At 38.5% G+C, this 15429-nt stretch overlaps 1 protein-coding gene across 1 annotated transcript in view; it reads left to right on the forward strand.

The window, feature by feature from the left end:
• Window positions 1–15429, forward strand: part of LOC112558858 (transmembrane protein 131-like) — a 50649-nt gene that overhangs the window by 29047 nt on the left and 6173 nt on the right. The window contains 8 exon segments of the mRNA XM_025229572.1: window positions 651–1714; window positions 3690–3847; window positions 4552–4772; window positions 5206–5312; window positions 8275–8388; window positions 11261–11620; window positions 14547–14640; window positions 14955–15043. Of these exon segments, the coding sequence (XP_025085357.1) occupies window positions 651–1714; window positions 3690–3847; window positions 4552–4772; window positions 5206–5312; window positions 8275–8388; window positions 11261–11620; window positions 14547–14640; window positions 14955–15043 (2207 nt within the window).

The following is a 15429-nucleotide window of genomic DNA, read 5'->3' on the forward strand; positions in this document are numbered from 1 at the left end:
AGACAAATATATATTTTTTTCCCCCTGTAATCTTTTAACATGTCACATTGCTTTGGGATTTTAACATTGCAAGGTAGATTTCATTTTATTCAAGAGAGCAGATGTACAGGTTTCCTCTTCTTCTTTTAGTTTGACAAAGAGTAGTGTCTGGATAAAACAAACACACAGACAAGAGTGTTGGTAGAGCGCATAGACAGAATGTGACGAATGGTGCTGATCTTGGATAGCTCATAGTAGGCAGACTGACAAACAGTTGTCATACTGGAGAGTTGAACTCATAGGCTAGAGGGGTAGAATGGGGGTGGGGTGGGGCGAGTAGGTTGAGTTTATGTTCTCCCTGTTGTTCACTGCTGACCAATCGGGAATGGTCTTCTGGAATTCAGGTAGCTAGTTGGGAAAATTCCTCATAGTCATGTTATTTAGTAAGTACGTGAAGAAAGGAATTTTACCATGAAAAATGATATTTCCCTGTATATGTGTGGATAGTGTATGTGAAAGAAAAGGAGTAGTGGGGGGGGGGGTAGAGAGAGAAAGCGAGTTTGATTAGTGTTTGTTGTGGCTATCATCAAGTCAAATTCCTAGCCTAATGTCACTTGGCAAATAAATTCTTCTTCTAACCTTTGCCTGACAAGGATAATTGTTTATTGCAGATTCACACCTGATTTTACAATGTCTCGCATTCGAAGGATGTTGACAATACATACCAGCCTTGGCCCAGCTGCAAATTATACACTGCAGGCCACTGTACCTCCACATCTTTTGTCACGGTGCTCTGCAGCCCTTCCACGTCCATACTGGGAGCCTGTTCTCTACTACTCCATTGTCTGTCTCATGTCTTTCTTGCTTCTGTGTATTTGCATAGCAGCATACTTTGAAGGGGACAGGATCATAGTGTCAGACATCATCAACCGCAAGCTCAAAGTCAGCAATGCTACTCAAACTTTTGACAAAGGAAAAGTTTTTGACTTGAGAAATGTTGCAGGTTTTAGCATTCCTCCCTCCAGACCTTCGTTATCCACAGGAAGCTCGAGCTTCCTGTCACCATCACCAGCTTTGTCTTTACCCACGGCACAGGATTTGCGAGCAGCAGCAGCAACTAAATCAGTGATTCACATCAATGGACATGTGGAATACCACCAGAGTAACAACAGTCACCAATCATTCCTAAGCAGTGTGATCAGTATTATGAAACGTTTCATTCCTCGAAACCTGTTTTACAGCACTGCAGCTAGCTCCTTGTCATTTCATAAGCAGGTTTCACTGCCCTTGCCTCAAGGAAAAGCAGCTCCAGAACCTGCTAGCACAAATTGCAGTGCTCCTGTCAGTAATAAGGATGTCAGTAAAAAGGACACTGATAGCTCTTTGATGAAAAGTAACAACAAACAAAGGAGCAGCCCTGATCATAAGACACAACCCCAGCAACAAGCACACGGACAAAATACAGAGACCACTGAAAAAGGGTGTCCCAATGGAGCTGCCAAAAGTATTAAGCGATCCAAGCCTGGGAAACGACACACGGCCGATGGTGCAAGTTTAATATCTGCCACGTCGGATGACTCTTCAGATGCTAAGAACATCAAAGATTCAACTGTCCTTAGTGCTGCCAAGAAACAAGCAGAAAGTGAGAATGACTTCAAATTTGGTTCTGAAGTTACAGATGACTATCCTGAAGAAGATATCCCAAAGACAGACTCAAACACATCAAAGCCAGCAGGTAAAGTGATTTCAGAGTGAAATTGTACAGCAATAAAAAAAAATGTGTGGGAAGGCTTAGCTTCATTTTTTTCCTGATAGCCACTGCATGTTTCATGAGTTCATCAGATACTTTTTGTAGCTATTTGTATACTGCTAAATCATATCGTGCAATAGCATTTTTTTAACATTCTCTGCACAGATACAATGGTACAGTGTACCTTATTCTCCACTCCCTACCTTCTGCCCCCTTCCTCCTGCCCTCCTGTGTGGAAGGTTAGGTGAAGAAGGAGAGCTAGGCACACCTCACAAAAAGCTGGCCTTAAGAAAAGTGCTGTCCCTAATACCTCATTACACAATGATCTGTACAGCCGACACCTAGCTGATGCTACATATCTGTTCCATCAGAAAAATAAAAGAAAATTTAGGTTTTTTTAAAGGACTAATGATATGCAAACTTTTTTAACTTATTTGGGTAATGCTCCTGTTCAAGATGCATCTCCCCAAATCTGAGTAAATGCCACTTTTCTGTTCTCAAGGTATCAGCCTACAAACATCATGACTCACAGAGAGGTCAAAATCGGGGCCACTTTCTGTGCATGGTGTTGTTTGTAGGCATGTATCTTGAGAGTGGAAGTGGGGTAGTATTCATCCAGATTTCGTAAAATAGTATCTTGCATTGTTTTGTATCTAATCACAAGGAAAATGGTCCACCAGTACCATCGGGGAAGTAACCTTTCTCTGTACATATTTGGACTACTATTTATCTGTTCATTTATTTATTCTTTTCATTGTCCTTGTTGATCAGTGATGGTCAGGGTTAAACACAAGTTGGATGAATGCAACTACTGAAGACTTGCAACAGCAGCCTTTCATAACTCTCTCTACATGGTGCCCTTGATTTCAAAAAACATATTCTCAAACCCTGCCCAAGATAAAATCCACTCAGTTTATTTTATATGATTCCTTTGTCATTTCTGATAAAAATGATAATGAGGAAGATGAAGATAATGGAACTACTCGTATAAACCATCCAGCCACTATGCATAAAACGTATAACATTTACTTCTTTGTGATGTTTATGTTTACCATTTAGCAGAGCATGTTGAAAAATACTTCATAATAGTATAATATATTTGATTTTTCCCATTAAAAACAGGCATAATCATTTTAGCTGTTTAAGGACCAACCTGAACGGTTTTTTTTTTAAAGATATTAATAAATATAGGCGATATAAATATAACCTGTAAATTTCAGCTTCCAAAACCCATCCGTTAATTATCTGCTACGATTCGCACCTGCAATTTGCAAGCGCTGATAACAGTGTACTACCTCATGATAGTGGACCATTCACAAGGTTGCCAGCACCAACCAGAGAGAGAATGAGCGACAGTTTGGATTATTCAGATGCTGAAATTGCATTTTTCATGGTTCGGAAAAACTTCTCCTTTAGCATGAGTAATGCAGACTTTCAACGCCAGATTAGTGTAAGCTGTTGCTCATTCTCTCTCTGTTTGGTGTTGACTGCTGGACGCTGAAATTTACAGGTTGGGTTTATTATATTGCCTATGTCTACTGATATCTGCAAAAAATGCAAACCATTCAGGTTAGTTTTTAAAGGAAAGTTTTATTTTGGGTTGCTTCCCTTCGACCAGGAATGTCAAACTGAGAGCCCCATGGATCACATTTGTGTTGTCATGGGGGCTGCACATGTGTACAGTGTCTTTTGTGCGGGGGTGCAGGTGTGCTTGCAAAGGGCTGCATGTGTCCTGCATGCTGCGTATTTGACATGCCTGCCTTAGACAATTTTAAAGTAAAAACAGCAAAACTATTAATTTCCATCGAGCAATGTATTTCATACATGCTATTGGGCTTCATGGTAAATTACATTTTTATTATTTTATTTTAAAGCAATATCTTATTATGCTTTCATATTTTTGTGTGAATAAATTTGAGGTTTATTAATGTAATCTTGTCTCTCTTTTTTGGGGGAACAGGTAAGGCACAAGCTAAAAAAGTAAAAGGCAAGAGCCACACAGAACGAGACCTGCTGAAAGACAAATTTGTGAGACGCCACAACTCCATCCCAGATGACAAGGATGAGACATCCTCCACCACTACAGATTCATCTGGTGGAGGAGACCAGGAAGACAAGGTAGGTAACTGAAATCTTGTCAGAGATGGTAATCCTTCAAAAGTGAAAGAGATTACATGTGGCTTTGTCGCTGTTGTTGGAGCTCACACATGCTACATCTCAATATAGAAGCAAGAGTAAAAATGGCTGATTATTATTTAACTCAAGTAAGCAGGCATAATTTGTATATACCAACAACCTCAGTGCTTTATAAAATGCATGTTGTGACTAACACTTCATAGTTGTGTTTTGGGGAAAAAACCAGACAACCAAGCAAGTTATTGTGATCATCTTCTATTTCAATCATCTTCTGACACTAAGCTTCTGTGAGTCCCACTAAGACAAAGACGTATGGACAGAGGTCGTCCTCCTACCAAGCCCCATCAACTTCCAACAGATTAGCTGTCAGCCTTCAACACTCTGATTCTCTTGTCACCTTTAAGTCTAAACTTAAGACACATCTTTTCAGAATGACGACTTCACTGTAACCCTGTCCTGACCATGTGTGTGTATAACGTGTGCCTGTAATTTACTTGTGTATGAGTGTCTGTTGTAGAAACGAACGTGTCTGTTATATTCCAGTATGGGTGCATAATTGTTGATGATTTGGTCTATATATGATTTATGTAAAGCGCTCTGAGGAAATTTTTGGAAAAGCGCTATGCAGATCCTCATCATTATTATTATTAAAACCATATTCTATCTTAAACTTTTTTTGTTATCAGCAGAACACCAATGCTAGAGACTCTACACCAGAACCTGTTATTCCACTGAACTTCACAAGCTCAAAGAAATCCAAGAAGAACCGACATGAGAAAGTTGTTGCTGCTGTCCTCAATGGTGAAGTCAATGATGATGACAACTTTGAACTCACATCCAAATCAAAAGCTCATCGCAAAATCCGTGTCAATCCCAAGATATATGGTGGGGATATCATGAAACCAAGGTTAGTTATCCATGTGAGTTTAATACACAATAAACTGCCAGTTACATGACCAAGTAGCAAACAGAGCAGTAGAGACAGCCCTCAAGCACACTTCATCATGTTCAGTTCCAGAATGGTGGCTTTATGAATCGAATATGCACCTAGTACTTGTTATTACAGTTGGTCTTGTTATTTCGTTCTTGTTCTTAGGCTCTAAGAACATGCTCCTTAAGAGTGTCAGTATATGCTTTACAAATTTTGCATTTATTATTATTATTAGTTTAGTTTATTCCTTGTTGCTCCCTAGAGGAGCATAGGGCCGCAACAACACCTCGCCAGTGGACCCAGTTTTGGGCATCCCCTTCAGTTGGGCCCATGCGGTTCTGATGTCCTTTGCCTCGCTCTCTACTGATCTTTTCTTATTATTACCCTAGGTGTTATTCTGTATGTGTAGCACACTGGACTTGCCATACACGCTGCCAAAGGAGAAAGATAAGACTGAGTCACTCACTCCATCTGAACCAACAAGGCGAAGCAAGAAGACACGAAATCAGTCCAAGAGTAAGCCATTCTTGCTGCTTTGTTGCTATGTTACTGATGGAGCTTGTAGACTAGATGTGTGTGTACAAAGCAAGCATGCCAGTGCTTACAAGCTTTTGAGCACCTGGCCAGACAATGCTCACTTTGTCAAGAGCAAGCATGTCATTTGTTAAATCAGCTTTTAAGCACACAGCAGGACAGTTGATTGGAAAATTTGCTCTAAGAACCCACAGGATGGAGCATTTCCTCATTTACGAATTGTGCTTGCATATGCACATATTCAAATGTGCATGTATGGAGTAATGGAGAAATCTTAATACTCATTACTAAATGCAGTAAGCCCATACATTTTATTGTTCTTCTGTGGCCTTAGATGACGTGACCAGTGGCAATAATAGGTTGCATTTTCTCTCTGACCATTGAAGGTTGACTTTCTAGCATATGCCTCGTGTTCCTGGCACTCTACTGGTCAGGTGAGCAACAGCCCTCAGACATACCAGTTGGTAATTGTTACAGTAGTGTTCACCACACAGCTTCTGCTCTCAAGCCAGTTGCCTGTCTGTGCACTAGGTTTAACTTTTGCATCTTAACCCTCACCAGTCATTACTTAGCATACCTTTTAAACACACAAGACCTTTGTTGCCTTTGCCATCTTTACACAATTTTGCTAAAAAACCACTGCTGTCTGAAGTGGGAGAGAGCAAAGATTACGTTGCCCTTGTTGACTTTTCATTGAACCAGCTCTGACTTCTTGCATCTACTATCTTTCTTTAATGTGGTGACACTTCTGTCTACAAACCCCTGTGTTTGACAGACATCGTTTCAAGGACAGGAAGCAGAGACTTTTTTCCTAGTCTATTGTATTTATGGAGTGGTCTGTGATATCTGTACCCTTTGGTTTGAGGAGCATTGGAGGTAGATTTAACATGACAACTCTCCAAAGGTGGGATCTTGGGCCTTAGGTAATGGGTTCATCAGAATTAAGTCAGGCATGATTTTTATTAGCGTGGTCATGCTTCGTCAAGAATTTTTTTATATATTATTCTCCTGGCAAGTTTGTACCTAGGTCTATGTGCTAAGTTTTCACATTACATTTCCTGATTCTTGAATGTCCTCACTGACGAATGACGAACTCAGTAGGAATGTGCAAGGATCTCCTATGGAATGGTTCCTTTTTCACTCAGTCTTTCATCAGATGTCTTTTGTTTATAGATAAAGACATCCAAACTATAGATAAAGACATCCAAAGATAGCATATTTAAATAATTTCACTCCTATCTATGGTGTCGCTGTGATCTATAGATTACCACTAGTTTTTAGAGCAATGTAACTCCTCCCTCCCCATACAATCATCATTGGCTGTAGCTAGCATGGATAATTTTTCAATGATATATAGAAATGCAAAGTAACTATCCTAGATTCCACGTTTATTGTTCATGTGTGACATCCACCCATTGAGTGTACCAGGTAAATATACTCAGGTATCTGCAGATGTTAACACTACTAATGAACAATGCGCCTTGCCTGCCTGCTGTATTTGATACTTGATAATCGCCTTTATCCACAGTTTATGTCTAGTGGGAGCATATTAGGGAAAATTTCACAAAGGCTGGCAAGCTAAAATGAGTAGATAATCCAGTCCTGCTGTCCTGCTGTGTGATTTATATATATAATCACCTCATTTTATATACATTCTGTGCATGATTGTGCATTTTATTGCATTGTTCTTTTTATTTTATGTAATTTTTTTCTTTAAAATTACTTTGTCTGTTAGCATTTAGAATAACAAAGCTTGCAGTTTTTTAAACGTTTTGTATTTCTGTATACTTCTTCAATCATAGAGCATGTATATAGGTATGATGGTAACATTTCCTTTTTGTTGTAGGTCAAATTATAAGTCTGAACATTATCATCTTTGTAAAGATATTGGAGGTTTTGATCCTTATTTTTCAAAATATATTCTTATATTGAAGACTGACAAGTGAGTTTGCAAAAGAATAATCATATAAGAGAATATTTGCTGCAGGCTGAAGGTAGGTAATGCTATAAATTTGAGGCATAGCTGTTTCACACTCAAATATTTGTAAATTCAGAAATTCAAAAGAAATGTTGCCATACTGTAACTTCATTTAAAGATTTGCATGGCAGGCGTGTGTATTTGGACTTACAGTAGAACTAAATAAGCTGTCAAACTAATAAGCAAGTGATTACAAACAGGAGGGTTCACTGAAATGTTTCAGATCTTAACTCTTTACAGTTTAGTCATACATGTTGAGTCTAAAAACTATCCATGTGTACTTGGAAGCGAGTAAGAAAGTTCAATCTGTAAAGAGTTAAGTCTTATTGTTTGTTCTTTCTCTCCCTTACTAATTGTGTTTTGCCCACAAAAGTTGGAATGTAGTTGTTAGATCACTAGAAATCCTTTGATCTCATCCATTCTTGACCTGCCTTGTTGAGGAGGAGTGTGAGGGATAAAGCCATACATTTTGAATGTTTTCTATCATAAAACTTTTTTCCCTTTAAAGCAAGAAAAAAGGATAAACATCATAAAGAGTATAGCATAGGGTTACGATATTAGTTAAAACAGAGTCAGAGTAATAGTGAACACTCCCAATGCTGGATTTCATATTAGTGAAGAATTAGTGAATTCTTGAGTGGTGATATTTGGCTTTTTTTTTTTGAAGAAAATTTCAAAGGTTACTGTCATTAGGTGATGTTTGCTAACTTATGCAAAATGGTCAAAACCCATAAATTTGCCATGAATATTTTACCATTGTTGCAAATTTATGAAAATATTGAATTAAAGAGAGATTTTTTAAAACTAATCCTTGACTGAAAAACTTATGTAAAATAGCACTAGTTTAACTCTTGTCACAGCTGAATTGTGCAGCCTGATATGTTCTGTTGGCATGACCATATATGTTGTTACTATCTGTAGTGCTGTTGTCCATAGTGGTACACCTGTTTGGCTGTTGTTGTCTAGGTGACTTCTTGTTGCACACTGTTCACCTGGATGATTGTGATCATGAACTCGAGCCAGGTCGCGACTCTCCCCCTCCAGCCTGGGACCAGCCTGCCATTGGCCATTTAGTGCCTGGTTAGCACTTTCTTTTTAAACAGCCTCCACCTTCCTTTTTATTTTGTAAGACTGTTTTCTGATAAATATCCTTATGTCTTCTTAGGTATTTGGTACATTTTGAGGCAATAAATAAGGAATTTTGACAGGATGCGATTTTTAAGAGAGGTCATTTAGTGAAAATTTTAATTTGAATTCTGTAGTTTGACTGATTACCACACTGAAAACAGAAGGAGAAATATTCACACAAAGATCTCCCATAAACAGATCTCCCAGTGTAGTAAGTGCTGTATACAACTAGAGAGTTTGGTGATGCACCTGTATCACCTGTATCTGTAAATAAGGGCAAAGATGAGATTAGTTGTTTGATATGTTTGAAGCTGAGGGGCACTTGGTCAGTATTTGGTATAAAGAAAAAAACTTCATTAAAATCTGTAGTCTTTGAATTAGTGTGGGGGCACAGTTTTTGTTACCATCAGTGGTGCTACAAGTTCGGTTTTGAAAGTGGATGTTTATGGCTTTAAGTATAAATCCTTTCACTAGCCTATTTTTATTCCTCTGGTCTGTGAGAATAAGATGGCCCATTAATCTTTGGCAGAAGTGTCTTTCAGCCCCCTTCCATGCTGCAGATTGTTGTAGTTTTTAGTACTGCAGTTTTACAAATTCATCACCTTTGTAATATATTTCAAATGTGGGATGTGGAAGTTCATGCCAGATATGCTAGAAAAGATGGTGGTTCCTTGCACCTTCAAACTTTCAATAATATTGAAGCTTCTAGTCATTGGGTTTGGGTCTAGAGCTGGGTGGTCCAGTTTTCTGGCATGTTCACCTTTCAGGCTTTCTGTAAAGATTTATTGACATACAGCAACTAACAGACCAGTATGCCTACATTCTTGAGTATTGCCATCCTGTTGATCTGATCAGTGGTAATAAAGTGGTCACATGGCTAACTACAAAATTATTTTGACTTCTACTTTCAAAATCAAAACTAGTCAGCATTTTTCTTGTGAATTCATGGAAAAAAAGTTAGTTTTACCCAAATTCAGTCTGAACTTACACCATGTTGTAAATCCAGGAGAAGTCCTCATATAAAAAGTTTTTTTGTGAGAGCCCTTGTTGGGATGAGGCATTAAGGTTTTAGCACAGATCTGTTTCAGCTTTGTTCACGAGGAACCATGTTAAACATTTCTTATTCAAGTAATGAAGAAACGGATTTTGTTTGATCCACAGCTTAAGGATTGAGATTTTATGTAAAATGATCCATTAAAGAGATTTTATGTAAAATGATCCATTAAAGAAATTTTATGTAAAATGATCCATTAAATCTGAACAAAGTTTAGTTGATTATTGGATGGTTGTCAGGGTAACTGATGACTGATAATGATAAATTTTGCTGAAGATCACATATTCTAAGAAGTTTCTCTGGAAGAACATTTTTGGACTCTTTATCTCTTGCCTTAAAAATCGCATCCAACAACAGGCTTCAGAGATGACTTTTTTATAACTCTTTCTGGAAAGGTGATGGTATCAGAAAGCTTTTTAGTTTCTCTTGCATGTATTTTCTTAAACACCAGTCCATCTTATCCCACTTCCATTTATCCCGCCATCCCAGCAACTCTCACGTTTTTTAATGAAGAGATTTGTTCATGTGCACTTATAAAGGAAGTTCAAAATGGAACATATGGTTACTGTCAGCTTTTATCTCACACTCTATAACTGGAATCATTAGCTTGCCTTTTTTATCGCGTGTGTGAGTTTCTGTATGTGTGGGTGGATGACAGGGGATGCTTGCATATGCAGGGTTATTTAAATTTGTCATAAATTGTAAGCATGTATAATTATTTGATGTATTGCAAATGGTACTGAGCCTGGTTGCATGTTCTGCACAATAAAATTATTCAAACTGCAGTGGTGGAAGGTGTGTGGAATACAGGAGGGTGATAGGTTATTTATGTTTAGTGAAGAGAACTATTTTCTTTTCCGTGATAAAGGAGAAATATTAGAAGATTTAATCTTTGAAAGACTACATCAGGATTTTCTTAAACTTTGACATAAGAGACAGGATCTAACTAGTCTAGTTGCAGATTCCTCCTTACCTCTCCAATCTTTTTATTTCAGTTTTTGTATTTATAGGAAGTAGAGTAAACAGGTGTAACCACAGAGTAATAGAAAAGAGAAATTGTGATTTCACCATGTAAAGCTGTTGTCATCAGTGCAGGCTCCTATATCAAATACATTACTTTCCCTGATGCAACACTAGAGTCTTCTATAGCGGTATATGTCAGCTTGAATGACAGCATTTGTATACACGAAAGTAGTAAGCTAAATTTTTTCACTCCAGTACAGGATACTAACAGGGCAAACTTTGTGTGCACTTCTTATGCTTCTGCTGGTTTAATGCTTTTGTGTGTTTCAGTATTGTTTAAAACAAAATTATTTGTTGTATTTTTTTCTTTGTTTTGTCTTTATAGTTGACCTCTTTCACATAAAAATCACTGGCTGCTTTTTTTTACAGGGAGAACCATGTCATCACAGTGTAGTGTGTAACACCCTTCAATGTTATATGAACTTCTTATAGATTAATGTCTGGCAGTTTTTCTTTTTCATGGCCTTACATTGTTGACATCGTAAGAAAAGTAGTTTTATTATCAGGCTAATGTGGCTAGATGCTTTTACTTGGTGATGTGGGTTTATATTTTTTCTTTTTAAACAATAGATTACTCAATAGTCTGTTGGTGAATTATTTAAAACATATAATATCAGTTTTGTTCTTTTTAGACTGCAGAGAACTTTTTGAAAAAAATCTGGAAGCCTTGGGTCACTTGTGACCAGGTGATTTTCTTTTCTAGCTGTCTTGTGCACTGTTGGCTTTCATTGCATATATTTTTTTTAGGTGACCTAAGTGAGCTCTCCATCCAGACAGAGAACTTTGCACAACAACTTGGACGCAGTAGCAGTAGCGCCAGCAACAGCAGCAGCACTGGGGGAGGCTTTGGTGGCCCCCCAAGTGGCAATCACTCCCCTGACAGTCTATCGGCACCCAGCTGCTCTTCCAGTTACAGCAGCATCGTCAGCTCTAATGGTCTGGGTCCATCTACTGTCATGACAGGCTCAGCGATTACTGCTGCCATGGATGGAACTAACACTAATCTTGCAGCTCGTCTGGGTTCAAAAACACAGTCATTACCCCTTCTTGGGGATGCTGCTAGGTTCCAAGGATTTACTCCCTATGCTGAGACCATTGGCATGCCAGGTGGGTTACATTTTTGTTGAAAGATAAAAAATAATCTTATCAGGTAAAACTTGTACAGAATACATACATTCTTTGATACCAAGCTGGTTAGTTGGAACTGGTAATCAGGGTCGGAGTAGGGTGGATAACTGAATAGATGCAATGGCTGACAAGACTTAAAACTTTGTCTGTCTTGAGAGGTGATGTGCAGGTCCTGTATGTAGCAACCAATCTACTCCTTTCACAGTTATGAACCACTTCTTCCTTTGTCCAGCTCAGCATTAACTTCCCTCCTCTAAGGTAGTCTTGAAGGATGGACATAGGGTATCATGCCTGGTCACATGGCTAAACCAGAAAGTTTTGCGCTGCTTCATAGCTGTAAGAATTGAGAAGCTGTGGCCTGGTGTCCTAAGAGTGTGGTGACTGTGTTCTTCACAAAGTCATTGGTCTTACTCTTCTTGCACAAGATTTGGAGCAGTTTCTTTGGTTATTGGTCTTGAATGCCTGTGTACGCCTCTCCATATCAACAGAGACATATAACAGGATGGGAACTGTGAGGGACTTGTAGTACAGTCAGTACTTGTAGCAAACCTGATGGTGTTGCTTTGTCAAGTCTTGTCCACCCTGGCCATTGCTGCTGTTACTGTTGGGATCCTAATTCAGATGTTTGCTGTGCAGCTTCCATCTTTGGAAATAATGGCTCCCAAGTACTTTAAACTGTTCACCTCCTTGACTTGTATTGCATGTCAGTCTCTCTTGTTGCTGTTTACCATGACTTTGCTTTTGTCAGTGCATTTAGTTTCCAGTTGTCAGTTTCCATTTCATATATTTTTACTCTGTTCATCAGTCTGTTTGTAAGATCTTGCATTTTTTTGTTGTTATATCTTACTAGTGCAGGCTGCACATGGGCTGCCCTTCGATTGAAATGGAAGTACAATGGTTGTAAAGAGGCTTCTTGCATGATAAATACTATACAGGTGATAGGAAGTTTCCTTGTTGGATGTCCAATATTGTGAGAAAGAAAACCCTTATTAGGTTATACAGCAGTATTGCACTCACTGAGCTCATGTATAGTGCTTTGATGATTTACCAGGGCTCTCGTCGATGTTAAATTTTTTTTTTTAGCAGGATGCAGCAGTTGAAGATCTGGTTTGGAGCCAGCCTGTTCCTCTACTAGCAGTTCTTCAGCGGTTGCATTGATGAGAATCTGGATTAATTTTGGACAGTTGATTAGTTCTATGGTTTTATTGTTTGAGCACTGTTTTCTTTCTTTGAAAGCCGTATGACCAGGGATTATGTCCCTTGTTTGGGCCATTCTTTATGTTTTCGGATTCTTTGGCACAGAGAAGTAAGGACCTTTCTTATTTCTTTCCCATCCTGCTTGTTCATCTGGGACGTTTTTAGTACCAGGTGATTTCCCTTCAGAGTGTATTTACCTCTCTCAGCCTCTTCCTGAAGCGCTGATAGGTCTGCAGCTTACTGGTTCTAGTCTGGTTGCTTTAGAGGACGTTGCCATTTGCTGACTGGAAGTTGTGCATGTCATTTCAGTATTCAGCCTATCAGTTTTGTAAGGCAGGTCTTTGCCTTTGCTGTCTTCATTGACTGAAGTCTTATGTTAACTTGTCTTGGTGACGTTGATTAGGAGCTGTTAAGCCTCTTTGTTGTCAGCTTGTGTTATTCCCTCCACTATGATTGCATTGGTCACCAACCCAATTCTTTAGCTGCCTCATCCCCTTTTTCCTGTTACATTTTACTGGTTGTACTTAATAGGTGCTTTGGGATTGTTCCTCACTTTTCAAGGGCCTTTGATCAGAGATCTAGGATAGCATTTGACCTAACGCTGTTTCTTCTTCCTCTGCCTTTCCAGCAGTGGTGTCTACATCACAGCCCACCATATTTAGGGCAGCACATTTATATCCACTTTGAGCATTGTAGCTTCTTCAATCTCAAGCAAATTTAGGAGTTGGCTGAGGGACATTTCACCTTCAGCTTCAACTTCTGGCTCATTAGGACAAGGTTATGATTGCTGCTTATGTTAGTGCTTGGGTGGCCTTGTTTGGCCATTTTGATGTGGGATTTGAAAACGCCATGATAGTAGGATAAAGTCAGTGTGGTTGTGAAACAAAAGATTTTGAGAGTGCCAAGTTGCTGTCCTGAATTCCTTAGATATTGGCCAAGATGAGTCGGAGGCTTTTTATAACTTCAAGGCTTTGTCATTGGTTTCACATAACCCCACTATTTATCTACCATTCTTGCCCATTGTTGGTAAGCATCTTGGCCAATCTATGTGTTCCAGTCACTGAGTTCAACTAGAATGTCCATTCTGGGTACTACCTTTAAAACCCTTTTCAACTGATTATAGAGCCTTTTCACTTTTTTTTTCTTCTTGCATGGAAATCAGAGCGTAAACTTGGACAGAGATGATATTGTAAGTCCTGTCAGAGATGTGAATGGAAATAAGTTTGCTAGAAATGGCTGTAAAGCTAATCACAGCTCCATCTGCTTACAAGGGCGAGTAAGCCCATATTATGCTTGCGTTTACTTTTCCCCCTCTGTACCAGAGCTTCCTTCATCAGTTGCTGTCTTCCTAAAACCTAGCCATCAAATAAAATTACAGTTTAATACATTGAATCTTTGTTCATTTTTACCAGAAAATTTATGTGAACTGAGTTTTTATATTGCGTACATTCATCAGCATATTTGGTTGTTTAAAATTAATGTTGATTCTAACTGCTAGAATATGTCTTCAATTTTAATTTTTGCATGTCATAGTGTAAAATTGTTATTAACTATACAAATAGGGCATACAGTCTTCATGTTCAGATTTTTACATCTATTGCAAATCATTTTTTAGTACTAATGCTACAAGCTGATGTAGAGAGGATGATGCTTTGACTTAAAAAAATTATGTTCATTCCTATGCTGAAAACTGTAGTTTAATGACTAGGTCTTGGGCCTCCCAAACCTGCACCTGTCCCATCAGTCACCAGTGGAGCCAGTGCCAGTACATGGAGTGGCTTGCCACCTGCCTCTTGCATCAACATGTAAGTCAGCCCACATTTTTCATTATGGTTGGTTTTATTGTTTTATTGACTGCTTTATTGTCTTCAGGTTTTTGGGGTTTTTTTACCTAAAAATATAGTTACGAATAGAAGCAAATTATACTGTTTTGATTCAGAGATATGAACAGTTACCTACCTCTTATGTACATGATATTAAATACATGCAGTGGATACAAAAGGGCATATGGTTTGTTCCTGGTGATAAAAATATCTCTCTTTGCTAACAAAGGCTTTTAGGTCTCTGTTTCAAACATCTGCACCTGGTTAGTGTGCTTCTAAGTTATTGGTTGTGTCAACAGGGGAAGCAGCTTTGGACTACAGACTATTGATGAAGGTGCTAGTCCTATGTTTGGTATGCAACCTGCTGATATCTTTGGACCGGGTAAGTGCCAGAGCTGGTTTCATGCTAACTGTATATAATTGGAAAATATTTATATATTTTTTTTTTTGTCAAGTGTCCTACATTTTCTTACTTGCTTCTTATTTTCTGTTTCTTTTAAGTTTGTTGATTATCCACTTTAGTGGCTGAGTGTTTTGTGTGTTGACATACTGAAAAGAGAATTGTACTTGCCTCTATCCCATTGTGTTATATTGGTTGTGTAGAATTAGCAGTGTAGACATGACAAATACCAATATGGTTCACCCCCTTAAAGAGCAACACTAGAAAACAGAGCTGCATTATCAGCTTGAGTAACATTTGCTGTGCTAGAAATCTCATTATTTGGCATAAAATATTAGATGATAATGATAAGACTACATATTATCTCT

This window comes from Pomacea canaliculata, linkage group LG3 (genome assembly GCF_003073045.1).
Source record: "Pomacea canaliculata isolate SZHN2017 linkage group LG3, ASM307304v1, whole genome shotgun sequence".
NCBI lineage: Eukaryota > Metazoa > Mollusca > Gastropoda > Architaenioglossa > Ampullariidae > Pomacea > Pomacea canaliculata.